This window comes from Podarcis vaucheri (genome assembly GCF_965113315.1).
Source record: "Podarcis vaucheri genome assembly, chromosome: 15".
Classification (NCBI taxonomy): domain Eukaryota; kingdom Metazoa; phylum Chordata; class Lepidosauria; order Squamata; family Lacertidae; genus Podarcis; species Podarcis vaucheri.
Window position 1 is genome coordinate 35696863 of NC_138753.1, and position 21850 is coordinate 35718712.

The 21850-nt window shown below is 49.2% G+C and overlaps 1 protein-coding gene and 1 long non-coding RNA gene across 5 annotated transcripts in view; both read right to left on the reverse strand.

Moving 5' to 3' along the window:
* Nucleotides 1–21850, reverse strand: part of GCK (glucokinase) — a 59848-nt gene that overhangs the window by 37891 nt on the left and 107 nt on the right. For 2 of the 4 annotated variants that reach the window (XM_082200527.1, XM_082200526.1), the window contains exon 2: nucleotides 17825–18720. The exons of the other annotated variants lie outside the window; for them this stretch is intronic. In XM_082200527.1, the coding sequence (XP_082056653.1) occupies nucleotides 17825–17869 (45 nt within the window). In that variant the 5' untranslated portion in view covers nucleotides 17870–18720. The remainder of the gene's footprint in view (nucleotides 1–17824; nucleotides 18721–21850) is intronic. 4 annotated transcript variants of the gene reach the window in all.
* On the reverse strand, nucleotides 19821–21800 carry LOC309519675. Its single transcript, XR_014213959.1, has 2 exons — nucleotides 21440–21800; nucleotides 19821–20443 (listed from the first exon to the last, which is right to left on the reverse strand). It is a non-coding gene; the product is annotated as an uncharacterized lncRNA (long non-coding RNA).

Sequence of the window (21850 nt, forward strand, 5' to 3'; positions counted from 1 at the left end):
ACCATTAGAGAATCAATCAGCTTTAAGACAAATACCATAAGGCCTTCAGCAGGCCCCCTATAGCCTCTATAGTACCTGCCTGGCTACCAAGAAGTTTTGCAGCGTCCATTTGAGCAAAGCTGCTGGCTCATAGGAAATATATTTATGTTGAGGCTGGAGACACCATGCAAGTAGGGCACTTTGACCACCTCCATTAGCACACAGTTCAATAAGCTGCTTTTAGTTTTCTTTATTTAATTGCAAAGCCTTTCTCTATTACTGTCAACGTGAAGAAAGGGGGGGGGGACCCACTGCTGTGAAAAACGTAAGATCAACATGGGCTCTTCTTTCATGCAGAGCTCAGCAGGATAGGAATGTGAGTTATTTTGCAGGGAGGGGAGGGAGGAACTGGACTGAGAGGCTGGACAAAGGGTATGGAGGGAAGTGCAGAGACTTATTTGGGTGGGGTAGGGAGACACAGCTTAAAAGTATTGCATATACTTAGTCTGCAATACTAGTCCCAGGTTCAGTCCTTGGCATTTCCATTTAAGACAAGCGTGGGGAACCTTTGGACCATCAGATGTTACTAAACTACAACTCCCATGAGCTACAGCAAGCACGGAAATTGCCTGGGATGATGGGAGTCATAGCTAAGCAATATCTGCAGGGCCAAAAGTTCCCCACACCTGACCTAAGATGATCTACAGATAGTAAAAGGTAAAAAGGTAAAGGACCCCTGGACGGTTAAGTCCACTCAAAGGTGATTATGGGGTTGCGGCGCTCATTTTGTTTTCAGGCTGAGGGAGCCGGTGGTGGCCCACAGACAGCTTTCCAGGTCATGTGGCCAGCATGACTAAACCGCTTCTGGCACAATGGAACACTGTGACAGAAACCAGAGTGCACGGAAACGCCGTTGACCTTCCTGCCGCAGTGGTACCTATTTATCTACTTGCACTGGTGTGCTTTCGAATTGCTAGGTTGGCAGGAGCTGGGACAGAGCAACAGGAGCTCAATCCGTCACAGGGATTCGAACCGCTGACCTTCTGATCGGCAAGCCCAAAAGGCTCAGTGGTTTAGACCACAGCACCACCCGCACCCAGATAGTAAGATTATCTGAGGGTTGTTTCTTTAGCATTCATTCTTATTTTTATTGCCCTTGCAGAACTCGGCAAGGAGGAGGATGCGCTCTGCCTGTCATTGGCTCTGTCTCCACTTACGGTTGGTCTCTCTGCCTTTCGCCCCGCCCCTCTCACCGGCTGCTGGAAAGTTGTGCTGAGTGTTTCATTAGCTTAAAGTATAATAAGCTCATGTACTTTGGGGACAGATCATAGCTCATGGGTGGGTCATATGCTTTGGCTGAACCTGGGCTGTCCCAGCTTCAATTTCAGGCATCTGCCCCAGGATCACGGAACATGTGATGAGGAAGATCTGTTCCTGTGTGAGAACCAGTAGAGCAGAGCTTTCCAAACCGTGTATCGCACATGTTAGTGTGTCGGCTGCAGTGTGCAGGTGTGTCACGTGAAAGGTGTCCGTATCTCTTAAAAGGGGTTAGTTTAGCCTGCAGTTTGCTAATAAAACTGAATTACTGTGTCACGAAATGATGCATGTCTGAAAAGTGTGCCGCCAACATGAAGAGTTTGGAAAGCTCTGCGGTACAGTCTCTGCTCCAAGACCCCATGCTAGCCAGCAACCACGCAGTAAGCAATACAACTTATAGCAAAACACACGCACACATATTTAGAAACACAAAACACTTCCAAAAACAGTAAGAAGTTCTAAACATCTTTTTTAAAAAACATGCACACAACAACAATCACATACCCTCACTGTTATTAGTTTCAAAGTTGCCAGGAACATTCTCTTTCAGCCATCAAATGCCTGAGTGAACAAGAATGTTTTAAACTTCCTTTTGAATGTTAATAATGAAGGAGACAGAGAGGCACACCTCACCAGGGAGGGTGCTCTGAAGATCTGGGGAATCGACACTGTGATGACTGTCAGAAGACTGCCAACAAGTTAGGACCCTGCAGTGGCACCACTACTAAAACCTCAGCTTCTGATTGTAGGGCCCATGATGGCAGATATTCGGTGGCCAGGTTGCTCACCGGGACAAGATGGTTTGAGCATATTAGGTAAAAAGGTAAGATAAAGGACCCCTGGACGGTTAAGTCCAGTCAAAGGCGACTATGGGGTTGCGGCGCTCATCTCACTTTCAGGCCAAGGGAGCTGGTGTTTGTCCACAGTTAGTTTTCTGGGTCATGTGGCCAGCATGACTAAACCACTTCTGGCACAATGGAACACTGTGGCGGAAACCTGAGTGCATGGAAATGCCATTTACCTTCCCACCACAGAGGTACCTATCTATCTACTTGCACTGGCATGCTTTCGAACTGCTAGGTCGGCAGGAGCTGGGACAGAGCAACGGGAGCTCACCCTGTCGCAGGGATTCGAACCGCTGATCTGATTGGCAAGCCCAAGAGGCCCCGACCCTAGCCTGACTGTGGTGACTGCCAATGGCTTTCCAGGCCCAATTCAAAGTGCTGGTTTTGACCTCAAAAGGCTCAGGGCTGCAATACTTCAAAGACTGCCTCTCCCCATATGAACCAACCCAGACTCTGAGATAATCCTCTGAGGCCCTTCTTTGTGAGCCCTCTCCCACAAGAGGTCCAGAGGGTAGCCACACAAGAACAGACCTTTTCTGAAGTGGCTCCCAGTTTGTGGAAGCTTGCTTGGCTCCTTCACTATACATCTTTAGGTGCCAGGCAAAAACATTTATTTATAACCAGGACTTTGGCTGATTGAACATTCTATGGCCTTTCAACCGTGTGTATTGGGTAGGAGTCATTGGTTTGGTTTTGGTTTTATTATGCATTTTGTGTTATCGTTCTGCATTTTTATGTGGAGAACTACCCTGTGATCTTTGGATGAAGGATGACATGCAAATTAAATAAATATAGGAGATCTTCTGTGTTTTTTTTGGGTCCCAAGGGTTTTATACACTAGTGCTAACAACGCAAATGGGCAGCTAGCGCAGCAATTTCAGGACCAGTGACACGTGCCCCACATACCAACCCAGCAGCTTCGTTCTGCATGAGCTGCAGCCTCCAAACTGTCTTCAAGGGCAGCCCCAAGTAGAGCGCATTGCAGTAGTCCAAGCAGGAGGTCCCTAGAGCATGGACCATCGGAATTCCCTCCCTTCCAAAATGCGGCAGGCACCTATGCTCTTTTCACCTAGATATCAACTTAAAATCTTGCTTTTTGCTCGGGTTTTTGAATGCTCTCTCGCTCTCCCTCCAGCTGCTTTATTATTCATAACTGTAGTTGTGTCCATTTCATTCTGCTCTTAAATTGTTGCAGAGTGTATATTTTTAAAATCAAGGACCACCCCATACTCCCACCTAGACAGAAACAATCTCCCCATCACCACCACCAATGCAGAAAACGTGTCCAAATTAAAACATTTAAATAAATTGTGCAGACTTTTGGAAAACTTCACCACAACCAGTTACCTACAGAGAAGTAAGCATTCCCTCTTCCTTGCACCGGATCCATGGCTTTTTGGTCAGACTGCCCTTTCTGCGCCACATGCATGATGCTAGAGGGTTAATATTTAAAAGATCACCTTCTGGCTGAGTGCTTGGCCTACTCTACTTAACTAGCATGGCTCAGCTGCTCAGTGCAAGACTTGATGTCATCACTCAGCCACAGACAATACTGGGACCGGTACTGTAAAGTGCAGGGGGAGGGGAGAGAGGAAGGAAACGTTCTTGGAGGAATCTGTGGGCTGCATAACTGTTATTGTTGCGGCTCCGTGAACTGTATGCCTTTCAAATGGTACTAGGAGGAACTCCCCTTGTGGAATTCAAACCATTGCAGCGTGCTTTGAAATTCTACATCAGTTGCTTTGTTTGCTCAGAAACACCCAGGTGGCAATTGCTGATGCAGCGAGACCTCTGATGCAAAGTTTGATATTGTCAGGGTTACTTCCAGATCCGAGCTCACAGAGGATCACGCTAGCCAGCGGTCGTTAAATAAAAGTCTTTATTGAGTTACAGTCTCCATTCTCGAGCTGCTGCGTGCAACCCTACGTCTTATGCTTAGATCGGCGAAGCTCCGTCTGAGTCTCCGCCCCTTGCGCACCAACTTAATATCCTAGCCCTGCTCCACCTTTTCCGCCTGACAGTTCTCCTCTGGGTCCCTCTGCCCCCCTGGGTCTCTTCCTTCCGGGATTCTTCTGACGCTGACCCCCCGGACCCTTCTGTCTCCTTGCGCCGGGCTTTAGGACCTGGCTCCCTTTCCGGGCTGCCTACTGCGCCACCTTCCTGTGCATTTGAACTTGGCGCGCGCGCCCAACCTTCCACTTTCCGTCTAACCGTCACTTCGCTCCCCGATGAAGGTGTGGCCACTCCTGACTCGTGCCCTCCCTCCTGTTGCGAGCTGCCAGCGCTTGCTCCCTGGCGCTCTTCCTCTTTCCTACTCTCTGGCGGTGACGTTGGTCCCGATCTCCAACTGCTCCCCTCTGAGTCCCCTCTGGCTCTTTCTTCCTGGGGTGTCCCCCTAGTCTCCCCCCTTGCCCTGGCCACTGGTGCTCCTTTTTGTGAATCTTCTGATTCACTGGAAAGGCTCGGAGATCTCGGGTCGTCGTCATCACTCATCCTTTCGTCTGCCTCCTCCCCCTCGCTCTCTGTTTCCTCCCTTGCCCTCGCCTCTGCTCCTGAACCCCTGACATCCATCCCCCCCTTGAAGCCCCCTCTTCCCCCCTCCCCTCCTTCCGGTGCGGGAACTGGGTGCTGCAGTGTCAAGGGGACGAATGTCGGGTACAGTTCGCTTCCCGTGGCGGGCCTCCATCCGAAGTCTTCCGGTTCTTCCTCCCTGCTCTCGTCGACGACGGTCACCTCTGCTTCCATCTCTGTGCCGCCGTGCTCGAGACCCTGGTCGTCCCCGAAAACGTCCATGTCTGTCTCTCCCTCGCTTCCTTCTGGAGGCGTTGCTCGTCCTGGACCCTCCAGCCACTGTCTGCGCCACTGCTCCTCTGGTCGATCATCCCACCAATACGAGGGTTCTGAAGCAGATCCCGAGGGCGACCCCTCCGGGGAACGGGCGTCTCGTGTCGGTTCCTCATCCGAGTCGAACCCCCGGAACGTGCTGGCTGAAAGCGTGGGCGTGAAAAGCCAGTCGTCGAAAAAGTCCGCTGGCATTGGCCTATGGGGGAAAAGGGCATGAAACTCTTCCTTGAGCAGAGGTTCATCTAAAGCGTAGCCCGGCACCCAGCTGTTGGCACTGGCCGGGGTGCCCTCCTTAGCGAGAAGGTATTCTACCCCCTCTTCCCCCCATCTGGAGTCCAAAATCTCCGTGACTTCGTTGAGGCGCACCTCCTGTGCCACTCCCCGTTGCCCGGTTCCCTCTCGGAGCGGACTCGGCGCCGTTCCGGGTTCCTGAAACCTGTGCGGTGCCTTGTAGGGAGTGAGCACCGATCTGTGGAACACCGGATGCATTCTGGAACCCTCCGGAAGCGCCAGCCTGAAGGCCACCGGGTTGACCTGCTCTTCGACTTGGTAGGGCCCCAGTTGCTTATGCCCTAGTTTCTTCTTGGCCAACGACCTGGCCGGCACTGCGTGGGCTGCTAACCAGACCCAGTCTCCCACATGGATCTCTTCGCCAACTCTTCTGTGTTTGTCTGCCTGCACCTTGTATGCGTGTTTGGCCAGCTCCAGGTGCCGCCGCAGCTGATCATGGACCTCCTGCAACTCCGACGCGAACGCATCCGCTGTCTGCGGCTCCCCCTCCACCAGTCTTTCCAGTCCCGGGAAGGTTCTGGGGTGCCTCCCGTTGTTGGCGAAGAACGGCGTGACCCCCGTGGACACGTGCTTCGTGTTGTTGTAGGCGAACTCGGCGAGCGGCAGGTAATCCACCCACGTCGCAGGCTGTTGATTCGCATAGCATCTCAGGTACTGCTGCATGATGGCATTAACCCGCTCCGCTTGCCCGTTGGTCTGCGGGTGTCTCGCCGACGCCAGGTTGATCTTGACGTTTAGGAAGCCCATCAGCTTCTGCCAGAAATTCGAGATGAACTGCCGCCCGCGGTCGGACAGAATAGACCGTGGCAGACCGTGAACCTTGAACACGTGGTCTATGAACAGTTTGGCGGTTTGTTCCGCCGTGGCCACCTTCGCACACGGGATGAAATGTGCCATCTTGGAGAACAAGTCCACCACCACCAGCACTGCCGTCTTGCCCCTCGAGCTGGGCAGATCCGTGACGAAGTCCAGGGCGACTCTCTCCCATGGCTCGACCGGAGTTTGCAGCGGTTCCAACAGTCCGGCCGGCGGTCTGTGCACTGGTTTGGCCCTCTGACAGGTGTCGCACCTCGCCACATAGTCCGCGACCTCCCCTCTCATTCCGGGCCACCAGAAATCCCTGGCGACTAATTCCACCGTCTTCTCCTTGCCAAAGTGCCCGGCAGTGGGCGCATCGTGCAGCTGATGCAGTACCTTGGCGCGAAGTTCGTCTCCCGGCACGTAGATGGCCCCTTTGCGGATGAGCAATCCATCTCTCAGCTGGAACCCGTCGGTCGCTGCCGTGCCCCTTTGCATCTCTGCCATCTTTGCTTGCGCGAAGGAGTCATTCTGCAACGCTCGTCGCACCGCCTCCAGGTCCACTGTCGCCGCAGCGCACGCCCACACTGTTGGTGCGAAGGTGTGCATGGCGGCCGCTGGCGTGGCGTCCTCCAGATACTGTGGCTTACGGGAGAGCGCGTCCGCCATGATGTTGGTGTCCCCCGGGACATACTCTATCCGGAAGTCGAAGTTCGCAAAGAACTCAGCCCAACGTATCTGCCTCTGGTTCAGGAACTGTGCCGTGCGCCAGTGCTCCAGATTCTTGTGGTCCGTGCAGACCTGCACCGTGTGCTTGGCTCCAATCAGGAAGTGCCTCCATGCTTTGAACGCTGCATGAATAGCCAGCAACTCCCTGTCCCAGATGGTGTAGTTCTGTTCGGACTTGCTGAGCTTCCTGGAGTAAAACGCTCCGGGCCTCCAAACCCCCTGCGGGTCCTTCTGCAGCAGGACTGCTCCGACGGCCCTGTCCGAGGCGTCTGTTTCAACTCTCATCGGCCTGCTGGGGTCGACATGAAGCAGCTGTTCCTCCGACGCGAAAAGACGCTTGAGTGCCTGAAAGGACTGCTCCGCCTGTGCTGTCCAGACGAACTTCTTTTTCTTGGAACTGAGCGTGTCCGTGATGGCCGCTGTCTGCATAGCGAAGCCTTTGATGAACTTGCGATAGAAGTTCGCGAAGCCGACAAACCGTTGGACCTCCTTCCGGTTGCGTGGGCTCTTCCAATCCAACACCGCTCGAACCTTGGCACTGTCCATGGCGAGCCCCTTGTCAGACAACTTGTAGCCCAGGAAATCCACCTCCGTCACGTCGAATTGGCACTTCTCCAGCTTGGCGTAAAGCCTATGTTGCTGGAGCCTGCTCAGCACTTCCCTGACGTGTCTGTCATGCTCCTGCTGCGATTCCGAAAAGATCAGGATGTCATCCAAGAAGCAGATGCACGTCTTGTAGAGGAGCCCCGCCAACACGTGATGCATGAAAGCTTGAAAAACGTGGGAGCCATTTTGCAATCCAAAAGGCATAACTCTATATTCGTAGGTGCCCAGGGGCGTGAACATGGCTGTCTTCCACTCATCTCCTTCCCGCATGCGAATGAGGTTGTACGCCCCTCGCAGATCCAACTTGGTGAACACGCTGCCCTTGCGTACTTTTGCGAGGAGGTCGTCGATTCAGGGCATGGGGAAGTCCGATGGCTTGGTCACACTGTTCAAAATGCGGTAGTCCACTACGAGTCTTTTTTGGGGTGTGTCTCGCTTCTTCACAAAGAATACAGGACTGCCCCCCGCTGCCTGGGACTCTCGGATGAAACCGCGCTTCAAATTATGATCTATGAACTCTTTGAGTTCCTGTAGTTCGTCTTCAGACATGGAATACAGCTTCCCTTTGGGCAGCGCCGCCCCCGGCAGCAGGTCAATTTTGCAGTCATATGGTCTGTGGGGGGGTAGCTTGTCTGCCTCCTTCTCACAGAAAACCTCCAAAAATTCTGCGTACTTGTGGGGAATTGCTTGCAGCGTGCCTAGCAGCATCCGTGACTCCTCTTGCTCCCCTTCCTGCTGGGGCATGATGCAGTGTTCAGCACAAAAGGAAGAGCCGAAGGTCAGCTGCCTTTGGTACCAAGCCAGCGTCGGGCTGTGCTTGTCCAGCCAACTCATGCCCAATACAATTGGCGTGTCCGAGAGTTGAGTGACGTTGAAGCTGATGATTTCCCTGTGATTTCCAAGCCGCAGCACCATAGGTGGCGTCTGCTTCACCACTTGCCCCCCTAACAGCTCCCTGCCATCCACCGTGACGACCTGCAGGGGCAGCGTGGCAGGCAGCAACTGTATAGCGTGCCGGTCGACAAAGTCCTGCCCTATGAAGTCTGCATTGCTTCCCGAGTCGACGGTGATTGGCACGTCCATGGTGAGTCCATTGGGTAGCTGGAGCGATGCGGTGAGCCTCACTACTGGCTTGGGCGGGAGGGGGTCCATGGGCGGTAAAATCTCTGGGGACTGCTTCACTGACACGTCTGGCTGGGCCCCAGTGCCTCTTCCTCCAGCCAGACATCGTCGTTTCCCTGCTGTGGTTCTCCGTGCTGCGTTGCTGCAGTCACCATTGCTGAGGCTGCAGTGTGCTTGTGGAGCCTCCGGGGACACTCTTTCGCCATATGCCCTGGATCCTCGCAGATATAACACTTCCTGGTCCCTCTAGGAGGCTTCGCTTTCACTGCTGCCGGTGCTAGGGCTCTGGCTGCTGACTGAGCCCTTGCACTCCCAACCTCCATCGGTTCCACCCCTCCTCCTGTTGGAGGCGTGGATTGCGTACGCGCTGCTTCTCTGGGAAGGAAAGAGGAGCCCCTGGCTGGTTCGCGCCCGCTGCGCCCTTCGTCCCTGCTCCACGGACGTTCTTCCAGCCGCACCCCCACCGCCAGCGCCCTCTGAACGATCTCCTGCGTGGTCCGGGGTCTCTCCCCCCTCGCAATCTCATCTTTAACCGAGTTGTGCAAGCCCTCCCAAAAAAGGTCTCTGACAGGAGCCGAATCTCTGTCCCATTCCAGGGCACTGACCAAAGCGAAAAAGCGGGCATGATACTGCCTTACGCTGGCCCTCCCTTGCCTTAGTCCATGCACCTCCTTTCGGGCAAGATCCACGTCAATGCTTGATAAAAAACAGCCATCCATCGCTTTAATAAAGGCGTCTGCATTTTGGAGCGCAGGATCCTTATCTCTCCACAAATTGCGCAGCCATGCTTTTGCGTCTCCATGCAAATGGGACATGATGAACCCCACTTTCTCTTGTTCATCTCTAAAGTCTTTGTGCAGTAGTTGCAGTGCACACATTACGTCTGCTCTAAAGTTGGGGTACTGTTGCAAATTCCCATCGAAGTGCGAAACTAGACCGCCTGTGCGTCTCCCCAACCCAATCCCCTCTGATTTGGGTGTCTGTTGCCCTTGCTTCGTAAGCACGTCCAACCTGACCTGGAGATCCCTGTAGGCGGCAGCTGCTTCCTCCTCTCTCTTCCTGGACGCCAGCGCCTCGGCAGTCAGTCGTGAAACTGCTTCTCTGAGTTCCGTTATTTGCTGTTCGGCCGTCATGTTGTCTGCCGTTCGTGAGCTCTCTTGTAGGCACCCGCTTTCTCTCCTCTCCGCGAGGCCGTGGATGCCCACAATTTAATGAGACGGAGCTTACTGTCAGGGTTACTTCCAGATCCGAGCTCACAGAGGATCACGCTAGCCAGCGGTCGTTAAATAAAAGTCTTTATTGAGTTACAGTCTCCATTCTCGAGCTGCTGCGTGCAACCCTACGTCTTATGCTTAGATCGGCGAAGCTCCGTCTGAGTCTCCGCCCCTTGCGCACCAACTTAATATCCTAGCCCTGCTCCACCTTTTCCGCCTGACAGTTCTCCTCTGGGTCCCTCTGCCCCCCTGGGTCTCTTCCTTCCGGGATTCTTCTGACGCTGACCCCCCGGACCCTTCTGTCTCCTTGCGCCGGGCTTTAGGACCTGGCTCCCTTTCCGGGCTGCCTACTGCGCCACCTTCCTGTGCATTTGAACTTGGCGCGCGCGCCCAACCTTCCACTTTCCGTCTAACCGTCACTTCGCTCCCCGATGAAGGTGTGGCCACTCCTGACTCGTGCCCTCCCTCCTGTTGCGAGCTGCCAGCGCTTGCTCCCTGGCGCTCTTCCTCTTTCCTACTCTCTGGCGGTGACGTTGGTCCCGATCTCCAACTGCTCCCCTCTGAGTCCCCTCTGGCTCTTTCTTCCTGGGGTGTCCCCCTAGTCTCCCCCCTTGCCCTGGCCACTGGTGCTCCTTTTTGTGAATCTTCTGATTCACTGGAAAGGCTCGGAGATCTCGGGTCGTCGTCATCACTCATCCTTTCGTCTGCCTCCTCCCCCTCGCTCTCTGTTTCCTCCCTTGCCCTCGCCTCTGCTCCTGAACCCCTGACAGATATATATCTTTTTTCCTGACCGGAAAACTAGCACTTTCTAATGAATATATGCTCAGACTATATTAATATGAGGGAACAATGGAGAGAGAGGGGATTTGTGGGAGACAGAGCAGTGAAGCTGCAAGGTTTGAAGGGTGTTATCTAATGGTGGGTACCCTCATCATTTTGCTGCCTGAAGCAAAGGGCAAGAAGTTGCCTTCTCCCAGTCCAGTTCCCAGTGCAAGAGCTCAGCAGACCACAGAATCTTATTTTGACATCTCCCACTGCTCTGTCTAGTTTAGTCAGTGCAGGACAAGCTGCATAGAGCACAAAGACTTCACTGCCCTTCAATATTTGCTGCCTGAGGCAGCCGCCCCACTCTGCCTCACGGTAGGGCCGGGCCTGGCTACCCTCTTCCAAGTCCTGCTTCGTCAGGCCAGTAGCCCATCCTGTTCTCACAGTGGCGAAGCAGATGCCCTATGGAAGCCCAAAAGTAGGACCTGAATGCAACAGGGCTCTCCACACTTGGGATTCCCAGCATCCCAGAGTCATACTGCTTTCAACAGCAGCCATTGATGGTCTTATCTCCTGTTTATGGGCCCTGGTGGATCCATCTTGTGGTGGTGGGCAATAGCGGGTAATGGCATGTAGATCAACACTGGGCTGCTGAGTCTCCTCACCATTTTAGTTTCCTTCAGTGCCCCTCAGGTACCTTCACTCCAGGGCATTGATGGGAAACGTGAATGGCAGCTAAGCAGTACTAATAATAATAATAATAATAATAATAATAATAATAATAATAATTTATTATTTATACCAAACCCATCTGGCTGGGCTTCCCCAGCCACTCTGGGCGGCTTCCAACGAACTATTAAAATACAGTAATGCATCACACATTAAAAGCTTCCCTAAACAGGGCTGCCTTCAGATGTCTTCTAAAAGTCTGGTAGTTGTTGTTCTCCTTGACATCTGGTGGGAGGGTGCTCCACAGGGCAGGTGCCACTACCGAGAAGGCCCTCTGCCTGGTTCCCTGTAACTTGGCTTCTCGCAGTGAGGGAACCGCCAGAAGGCCCTCGATGCTGGACCTCAGTGTCCGGGTAGAACGATGGGGGTGGAGACGCTCCTTCAGATATACTGGACCGAGGCCATTTGGGGCCTTAAAGGTCAGCACCAACACTTTGAATTGTGCTCACAAACTGCTCTTAATGCTGAGCACATTGGTGCCAATTTTGAAGGAGGCCCCGCCATAAGGCACCTCCCATGTGATTTTACCCCTGGAGATCACCCTAAATGATCTCCCCCTGCCTCATGTTATTGCCGATTCCCCCTGAATCCAAAAATCTGAAGTGAAGTTTGCGCCAATTCAGCTTTAAAGAGCAGGTCTCAGTGAGGAAAAATCAGGACACACACAAAATCAATGCTTGAACACTGGACTTCTGTGTGGACCTCTGCCTGGAAAGAGTTAGACAGAAAGTATGCCATCTGTGTCTCTCTCTCAGACCAACCTAGCTCATAGTGTTGTTGCTATGATAAAAATGAGAGCATAGGGAGATTTTGTGTGCCTTGAGTATCCTGCAGGAAGGGTGGGATAAAAATCAAATTCATTCATAATAGTATTATATTACAATTCCAAGTATGTTCCCCAAATATCTCTATAGGATTATTCTATGGCCAGGGCCAATGTCTTTTATCTTGATTCAGTATTAAGAAGTGATCAACGCCACTCAAACATACAGGGTCAACGCGACTCAAACATGCAGGGAGGCATAGACCAGGAAGCAGCTATTGTTGGGAATGGAACTCCCATGTCTTCACTGCAATGCTCAGGAATGCTCGCCCCATGTTGTGACATCACCACATTGTTTCACAACAGGATGACCATGAAAGTTGCTGGAGAGAACTGGATATGGAGATGCACCCCATGTTGCCTGTAATATGTAGTTTTGCCTCTTATGGACTAATGAAGAGCACTGGCCCTACTAGAATGTCTGTTTCTGCCATGAGCATGATTTTAAAGGTTAGGACAAAACCTAGTCTTTTTTCTATCCTGGCTGTGAATATAGAAGGCCACTAGGAATAATGGTTTTGCAACCTCAATGCCTCAGCAGTGCTTGAAGAGGTTGGGCCTTCTAAAAATCTCCCTTCCACCTTGATTGTTTCTCAGATGTACAGGTGATGCGATAATTTTCATGCACACCTCCATAGCAAAAGCACAGCCAAGCCATTAAAGGTACCGTATTTTTTGCTCTATAAGACGCACCAGACCACAAGACGCCTCTAGTTTTTGGAGGAGGAAAACAAGAAAAAAATATTCTGAATCTCAGAAGCCAGAACATCAAGAGGGATCGCTGCGCAGTGAAAGCAGCAATCCCTCTTGCTGTTCTGGCTTCTGGGATAGCTGCGCAGCCTGCATTTGCTCCATAAGACGCACACGCATTTCCCCTTACTTTTTAGGAGGGAAAAAGTGAGTCTTATAGAGCAAAAAATACGGTACATAGTTTCCTTCTGCAAATCACAAGTGAATGTTCTAAGCCAGGCTTCCTCAAACTCGGCCCTCCAGATGTTTTTGGCCAACAACTCCCATGATCCCTAGCTAGCAGGACCAGGGATGATGGAATTGAAGTCTCAAAACATCTGGAGGGCTGAGTCTGAGGAAGTCTATCTAAGCCAAGGGTTGGACCTCATCTCCCATCCTCCTTGGCCCTTGGCAATGCTGGCAGGGGCTGGTAGGATTTGGACCCAACATCTGGACCACAGAACATCGGCTACCTTAATCCAGTCCTTAAGCACACCACTTTCCTTTTGCATGCATGAGGAGGAAGGTTCTTTGCTTGCGACTAGGGATGGGCAAATCTGTCAATTTCAGTTTTTATCCGTTTCTCGTTTCTCCAGTCTTCCATTCTCCACATTTCCACATCGGATTGTGATTTATTTATTTTTTAAGTCACGTCAGTGCCATTTTCTACTAACACACACATTTTGTATGCAATTTTTCCTAATATACACATTTTCGCAAAATGATTTATCCAAATGTAATGCATTTTGTGTTTGTTATCTCCCCAAATATATGTGTTTTTCTACCCGTATTACATTGGCACTGCAAAACTTGAGGGCATGAACTCTGAAGGATGACTGTTTCTGAAAATTCATATTAGGTAGGTTCACCTTTAATTTCTCCTCTATCCCTACTTATGACAGAGCCTTGCCTTGACAGAGTCTCAAGCTGTTGCACAGAAGCAAAGTGAATGGGCTGCAGGACAGGCTAAACAGGTCTGACTCTGATGGAGACAGGCCAGGAATGCCGGGCCCAGTGCAAAAGGACCACCCCAAAGCTGCCTGTGGATGCTGACTTATCCTAACCCCCTCTAGTGGCACAGGTCAGGGAATTGGGGTTGTGCAGCTGGGTTGCAATCAGATGTTCATTTGCCGTACGCCACAACAGCAGCAAGAATACTCATCGCAAAGTATTGGAAGACACAAGATTTACCCACTCTGCAAGAATGGCAGATGAAGGTGATTGACTACATGGAAATGGCCGAGATGACTGGCAGAATCCGAGACCAGGGAAATGAGTTGGTGGAAGAAGATTGGAAAAAGTTTAAAGAATATCTACACAAATATTGTAAAATTTACGAATGTTAAATGGACGTTGGATGGAAAATTAGTGGTGTTGGTAAAAAGATTAATAAGAATATGTTAATATAGAGTGATAATGAGGGGAAATGTATTTTTAATATAGGTTAAGATCTTGAGTAAAGTTAAGGATAGAGGGTAAGGATTTGCTGAATTAAATATCTGAACTGGAATACAAAAAGGGAGGTGTGAGGAGGTCAAGAAATTAGTGATGAAGTATAGGATATGAAAATCCTAATCTTTTTTCTGTTTTGTTTGTTGGTATTCTTTGTTCTTCTTTTTCTTTTTTATTATTCTGTTAAATGTTTCTTTTCTTTCTTTATTCTGTACCTTTATTAATTGTTCAATAAATATTATTTTTTTTTAAAAAAACAGATGTTCATTTGCCTAGGAGCAGCGGCGTAGTGTGGGCTGTCAGCACCCAGGGCAAGGCAAGTAATTTGCACCCCCTAACCCGGGGCAAGGCAAGTACCGTATTTTTCGCTCTATAACACGCACCTGACCATAACACGCACGTAGTTTTTAGAGGAGGAAAATCCGTAGGCATGCCACCCGTAGGCATTCCCTCCATAACACGCACAGACATTTCCCCTTACTTTCTAGGAGGAAAAAAAGTGAGTGTCATGGTGCAAAAAATACGGTAATTTGCGCCCCTAACCTGCCGCCGCTGCCAGCTTCTTCTTGCTGCTGCCTGGTCTGGTCTGGTGTGGTTCTCTCCCGCGCTCAGTGCTGCGCTGGGCGGCCGCTGCACTGTCCCTCCCCCAGATAGTCCCTCGCTCTCTCACCGCACGCCTGGCACCCACCCCCTCCACAGTGGGCGGCGACTCAGCGGCTCGGATCAGATTCACACAGCCAGCACTGCAGTGAGAGAGAGTGAGTGAGCCAGGTAGGGGCAGAGAGCTGCGAGTGCGTGCGCGCCCCCCCAGATGTTGCGCCCGGTGTGGCTGGCCCCCCTGCACCCCCCACGCTACGCCACTGCCTAGGAGTAAACCCTATTAGACTCAGTTGGATCCTGCTTGTTATCGAAGATACAGATAGGTATAAGGCTACAACGCTGGAACAGTTTTATTGATCTAGTAAGGGGAGAATTTCAACTCGTTTTACATTTGAAGCTAGTTCTATCAAATTTGCACTTTTTGAAATGATATGAACTGGAACACAGACATCCTTTGAAATTTGCACTCATCTGAATTTTGTAATGCTGTTTTCCAGCCAAATAATACACAAAAAAATGCATATATTAGGGCAAAGAGTGCATAAAAGTGAATGTATTATATCAGTGGAAGCAACACCAACAAAATTATTAAGAGAAATTGCTTGCAAAATGTGTACATTAGTCAAAACTGCTTCCAAAAACTGGAGAAAGCAATGGAAAACACTGAAGATTTTTCATGAAGTTTAACAAATAAATAAAGAGCAAATTACTGCAGGAATGTAGAGAGCTGAATTTTAAATTGTAAAACGAGAACCCAAAAGAACTGGAATTGACAGATCATCCTCCACCCCACTGCTTGGAATTCAGATTCTTTTAAAAAGATTGATAGCCTGAGTTATTTAATCCTTCTTCTACCACAGCGGCATGAAAACTATTTTGGGGCAGGATCCTACATACATCTAAGACTTTTCTCTACTTAACTTTCCGTTGTGAATTAGTTCTAAGCGAAATGCCATGCCACAAACTCCTTCTCCATCCAACAATATTTATTAGAAATGCAACACAATGTTATCGTTGGAAAAAGGAACAGCATCAGACGCACGGCTAGACTGCCATAGGTCAGAATCCTGTGGACGCTTGCCTAGGAGCAAATCCCTTAAATCTCAAGGGATCTTACATAGAAATGCAGAGGATTAGGATACCAGTGTACTGTTAGAAACACGAGTTCAAGGATCCAGATACTCTTGTTATCTTTTCTAACCACTTAAGAACTTTTCTGCTCCCCAGTAATATCCTGAGCCTGCTAAACAAAAGGTTTAGGCACATAGCTATCTATATCAGGGGTGGGGGACCTTAGGCCATCCAGATATTGTTGGAGTCCAACTCCCATCAGCCCCAGCCATCATGGCTAATGGTCAAGGGTGGTGGGACTTGGGGTCCACAACGCATGCAGGGCCAGACATTCTGCATCCCTGATCTAAATCAGGGATCTAAACAGACTCAGGGTTGCACTTGTCCGTCAGGCTCAGTTTTTCCACTTTTAGAATGGGCACATTACAGGACCGTTGGGAAGATGAAATAGGCTAAACATAATGCATCTTGCACAAGAAACACGCCCTAAAAATGACAAAGCCTTTAAGGTAGCTGGGCAGGTGTAGGGAACCTTTGGCCCTCCAGGTGCCACTGAACTGCAGCTCCTATTATCGCTGGCCACTGTCCATGGGCTTATGGGAATTGCAGTTCAGCAACATTTGGATGGCCAAATGTTTTCCCCACCTGTGATAGAGAGAGAGGAGGGGATCACAGTCACTTCCAGATCAGCTATTTAAGGAACATTAATCTTTCTTTGTTTGCAGGGATGTTAGATGATGGCATGTTGCACAACCATCATGCCACACTTTCCAGCACATTTCCCCTTCACTTTCCTTACAGAAAAACTATATAGATTTAATTCATTGTTTTGTAAGCACAAGGATACCAAATCCACTTAGATTGAGAAAGATGGATTTGCTGGTATGTGATTGAATCTCATACACAAATAGCGATACTCTGGAGGCACCCTGTCTTTGACATCCGGGGAAGCAGATTCTACTTGCCGTGTTTCACCCTCCTGCCCTGGGAGCTTTCGTAAGGGAGCAGCTGAACTGAGGAGGAGGGGTGGCCTTTTGAGTCTGGGGATAAAAGCAAGAGAAGGTACTGTTGCCATCAGTTTGGGGGCTACTTTAGGGTGTTCCTAATTGACCTATTGGTAAGCTTGATGGTCGTTTACACTGATGTTTTTTTAAATAAATTGTTCTTTGTTGACCTCTTAGTGTTATGGTGCAGCGATAGGTAAGATTTTTATTATGCACGTCGGTTACTGACCTATTGCGTTTTTTACTTTCTGCAAACTGCTCTGGGCTTGCAAGTGTGCCTATGCAAAACATTTAAACTGACTTTAGCTGCAAAACCCAGAAATGGAGGCTCTCAAAATCAGGTTAATTCCCCTTGGAACATTGGCCTGTACACTTTTAAGCTTCAGCAAAATTAGCAAACGGGTGAAGGAGAAAGGTAAACGAGTCTCGGGGAGATAAGAGATCTGGAGTCTGAACTTTACATTTTAAAGGTGGCTCTCTTCGTTTACTCCAGTGGAGCCCTCCATTGGTAGGGTTGCAAGGTTGCACTCCAGCGAATGTGTGTGGCTTTAAATTCCCCCAAGGAAGAAAAAGAAGCAACAAACAGCTTCACCCACCTGTTTCCTTTGTGGTCCCATAATCTACCCTCTTTCCCGCCTGCAAGATCCCCTTGGGGATCTTGCCTGCTGCCGCAAATGAAGAAGGGGTGCTTGCTGGGCAGCAACACCAGGGGAGCAGCAAATCGCAGAAGATAATTGCACCAGTGAATTTCTGCTCCATGTGCGATTTCTGGGTTGTGACTTTGCAATCATCAGCATGGGGAACCATCACATAGGTACTATGCTCTGCAGGGCAGCCAAACCTATGCAGGATTCGCATCCACCCAAGGAGATTCCCCCAAACTAGAAGACAAATGTAAAACATTACCTTCCCCTTCTTGGAGCTGTCCATCCTAGTTCTGTGATCCAGCATTGGGGCAGCTGTCAGCACCAGCTGCTCTCCGACCAGTCCCCAACAAAGTCCAAAGTTGCCCAATGCCCAGTTTGCCTTCCCTCCTCCTTTCTTGCTGGGACAACTTAGCAGAGAGGGCAGTTCTTCCTGTTGAGAATATTCCACTTTCTTAGCTTGTTTATTTCATGTATAAGGTTGCTTCCTCTCCTTTTGAAGTTGCTCGGCACGTGACAAAACTTCCTCTTCCGCTTTACCTTTGGTGTCTGGATTTCTCCCTGCCCGAAATGGGGTGTTCCTGGCCTTGGACTTGTTTTATGCTTCACTTGGTAGTATATCGAGAAGGAACATCCATCCTGTGCGGATCCGTTTTGCCAACCTGCATCTTGTCAAAGGCAAAGCAATGAGGCCTGTTCCAGTAACGAGAGTTTTCCCTTCCGCCCAGGTAACAGCGCATGGGAGTGTTGCGCAGATCCCGTTGCCTCTCGCCGACTTCCTCTCAATTCAGCTCCTCTTCTGCACTCAACATCCAGTTTATTTACTTTTTCAGCCGGTGGCGTTCTCCCTTTTTCTTTTTTCCCAGCGTCCACACAGGCTGCTTCCTGGGGTCTCAAGGCTAGCCCTGCATTGCCATGGTGACTGGTGGTGAAAATCCTGTTGCACTACCACCTCACCAGATCCCCTCCTGCCCATGCCATTAAAGCTGTCATGCGGAATACTGCTACCATGGGAATAGGGCTTAATTCGAATGGGCATAACAGCCACATTATCACTTCGCAGCTGCTACAGCAACCACTCCACTGCAGGGCTTAGCAACCTGTTCTGCTCCCATAGTGATGGTGGTTCACAGCAACCCATTTCCAAGGAATGAAAGGCTGGTTTTTTAAAAAGAAAAAGAAAAAGGGAGAAGTGGGGGGGGGGGTTTAGGTGCTTCCATATCCAGCCTGGAGAAACCAATGAGAAATGGGAGTGTCAGAGGATAGAGTGTCTCCTTCTCCCAAGGTGAAACTGTTTTCCGCATCCCCACCATCACTTTGATTCTGAATATTTACCATGGCAGTGAACAACCTGAGCAAGGGATTCATTGCTGTCATGCTGGTACTTGTTAGTAGGCATCGAAACAGACTGGTTGTGCTTTAGTTTTAAGAGAGAAGGATTTCCTTGCTGAATATCTCATCCTCATTGGCCCACCTGGCCTAGAGAAGTAAGGAATAGGGGTGCTCCCCACCTGGGTTTCTAGAGAAAGATGCTGTGGTTCAATCACAGGAACTCCTACAAGCCTGCACTCAAAGGTCTGTCTTCTAATGTCAGATCAATATGTAAAATTTCATATTGAGGACCTAGGGTCACCTACACAAAAAAAGATGCTCTTTCACTGAGCTGCAGCCTCTTCCCCACCGAGTAAATGTCTTGCCCCACACTTATTGTAGGGGTTTACATTGTAAGGTTGCTTTCAACTACAGCGGCAAGAATGTTACTTGCCCAAAAATGGAAAGAAGAAGTAGTCCCAGCAAAATAAGAATGGATACAAAAACTTATGGAACAGGCAGAAATGGTGAAACTTATCGGAAGAATAAGAAATCAAGATAACAAACTTTTTACAAAAGAATGGAAATAGTTTATTGAATATTTACAAATAAACTGTAAACAGATAAAAACATTAGGAGGGTTATTGTAATAACCTGCAATTTTATAAGAGTATATATGAATAAATGAGCAAATTAAGTTAATTTGGATATGCAGAAAATGTTAAAAATAAATTTAAGGACCCGGAGAAAGAGGGGGAAGGAAGTCAAGTTTTGAGATGTTAAAATGATTGTCAGATTATTGAAATGTATAAAATTGAAAATCATAAATGAAATAATAATAATAAATACATTTTAAGGTTGCCACCTTTGTTGTGGCAAAATAATGACCAGGGTGAGACAGGGATTTTTTAATTTATTTATCTGGTGGTGAAGTGACTTCAAAGCACAATCTATTGCAGCCTAACGGGACGGCCCCTCTGGAATTTGTCGCACACACATACAAATGAATGTGTGAATCTGTTTGTGCTTTGCTAGCAGAGCTTAAATACATAACCTTTCACAGACCTTTTCAAACACATGCATTCCCTAACTTGGCAGAGAGGCGGAAATACAGAACAAACTGTATCAATACAAGATGTAACATTTCACATTGAAACAGGGGACAACCCTGTATTATCCAGGATGAATGGCATCCTTGAACTTTAGGAAGTGAAATGGAGAAATGATCCTGAGTGGTCCTCCTCAAAGCATTTCAGAAGGTGGGCGGCTGAAATTCTCAGCCCAGGCGGGAGAAAGCTAAGTCCGAATGGAAACAATGGAACATTATAGACATGCGTAGGAAATCATAGGCGAGGGATGGAAAGAGGGCCGTCCGCCTTCCACTGCCACGTCATGCTAAGGAAATCTCCTTGCTAGAAGGAGCATCAGCTGAGCTCTGCCTCGGGAAGAGGATGCCGCTGATTGGCTGCAGGGTGTGGGCAAATCTCTTCAGCTGGGTGGGGCAAACTCCTTGACAAGTCGATAAAAAACCCAGCTTGCCTTATAATTCTGGTTGTGGTTAGAATCTTTCCTAGGAGAGGCAAAGGTGGAATGGAAGAGTAAATGAAAGAGTTGCAACAGGCTACTTTTCCTTGAAGCAAGTTGAATTCACCATGCTGCCTAGCCCCAGAGTTTTTATAAAAGCATTTTAAATTGTGTTCTCGCTGCATGTGCTTAGTCCCTCATCACAGCCATGGAATGTTGCTCTAGGGTTCTCAAATGGAAAAGGGGAAAAAGGTATTTTGGTCCAGAAGGAGTGGCATCAATGGAAATCGCCTAGGTCCACGCAGCTGCCGCTATGAACCTCCTGAGCCAGACCAATTCCAGCAGTCAGCATCTGCCAAAGAATTCTGGGAACTGTAGTTTTTTAAGGGTGCTTGTTAGGAGGCCCCTGTTCTCTTCACAGAGCCACGTTTCTCAGAGCTCCCTAGGACGAGAGATTGATTGCTAAACCACTATTAAATGCAGCTCAGTCGCAAGTCCACAGTTTAATAGCTTTTAAAAAAAACATTTAAAAAAATTCCTGCATTTTAGTGTTTGTATGCGTTTACATTTAGAGAACACAGACAATATTTCTAGACTCACCTATCTGGAACAAGCCTTATGGAATCCAGCAACGCTTACTTTTGAGTAGGCATATATGGGAGTGCACGGAACAGATTCAACACAAACAGCTAGTGGACGACGTTTAAAAGTCACAACCTCGTTTTTGAAAAATCCTATGTCGTTTTCTTCCTACGTGTTTTGTTAAGTGGAGCACTGCAACAACGAAATAATAAAAAGTACACTGCTATGCCCTAACTCCACACAGGTAGAAAATCAACACGAAAATATTATCTCGGCACTACATTTCTACCAGCTGAATTTCTGCGTGCACAGCTTCCTTAAAAGCGAAAATGCCTCTGTCGTTGTCAAGCTTCTGTTGTATCATTGTGGGGTGAATGCGGCTGTGAAGTGGGCATGGTTATTTAAAAACGCCGATTTCCTTTTATTTTTTTTAAAATTGCACCAGTTCCTATATATTTACCACCGATCTTGCCCCGCACATGGAGGATTTTGCCTGATTGCGAAAGCGAACCGGAAGCCTCACCAGTTGAACCATTGCGACTGCAGCCCCTTGAGTCAAAGCGAGTTCTGACGCACGCGCAGTACGGCCAATGCGCTCCCGCGACGCTCCCCACAAAACTTATAACGGGTAGATTCGCATTGGGTCTACCAGCTTCCGAGTTCACTCTAGAGACCATCTTTCCCAGAGAGGAGGACAGTTCCCCAAAAGCTACCAGGAAGTGCGTTGGAAACTGTCTCTCCGCCTCGTTGACTTAACTTTCCGACGATTAAACAGAAAGGGAAAGGGGGAAGCCCCCCCGCCCCCCAAAAAACCCCCAACCCAACCCTGTCTCCATGTCAACAGACTGGGGCCACTCTTGAGATATTCCTA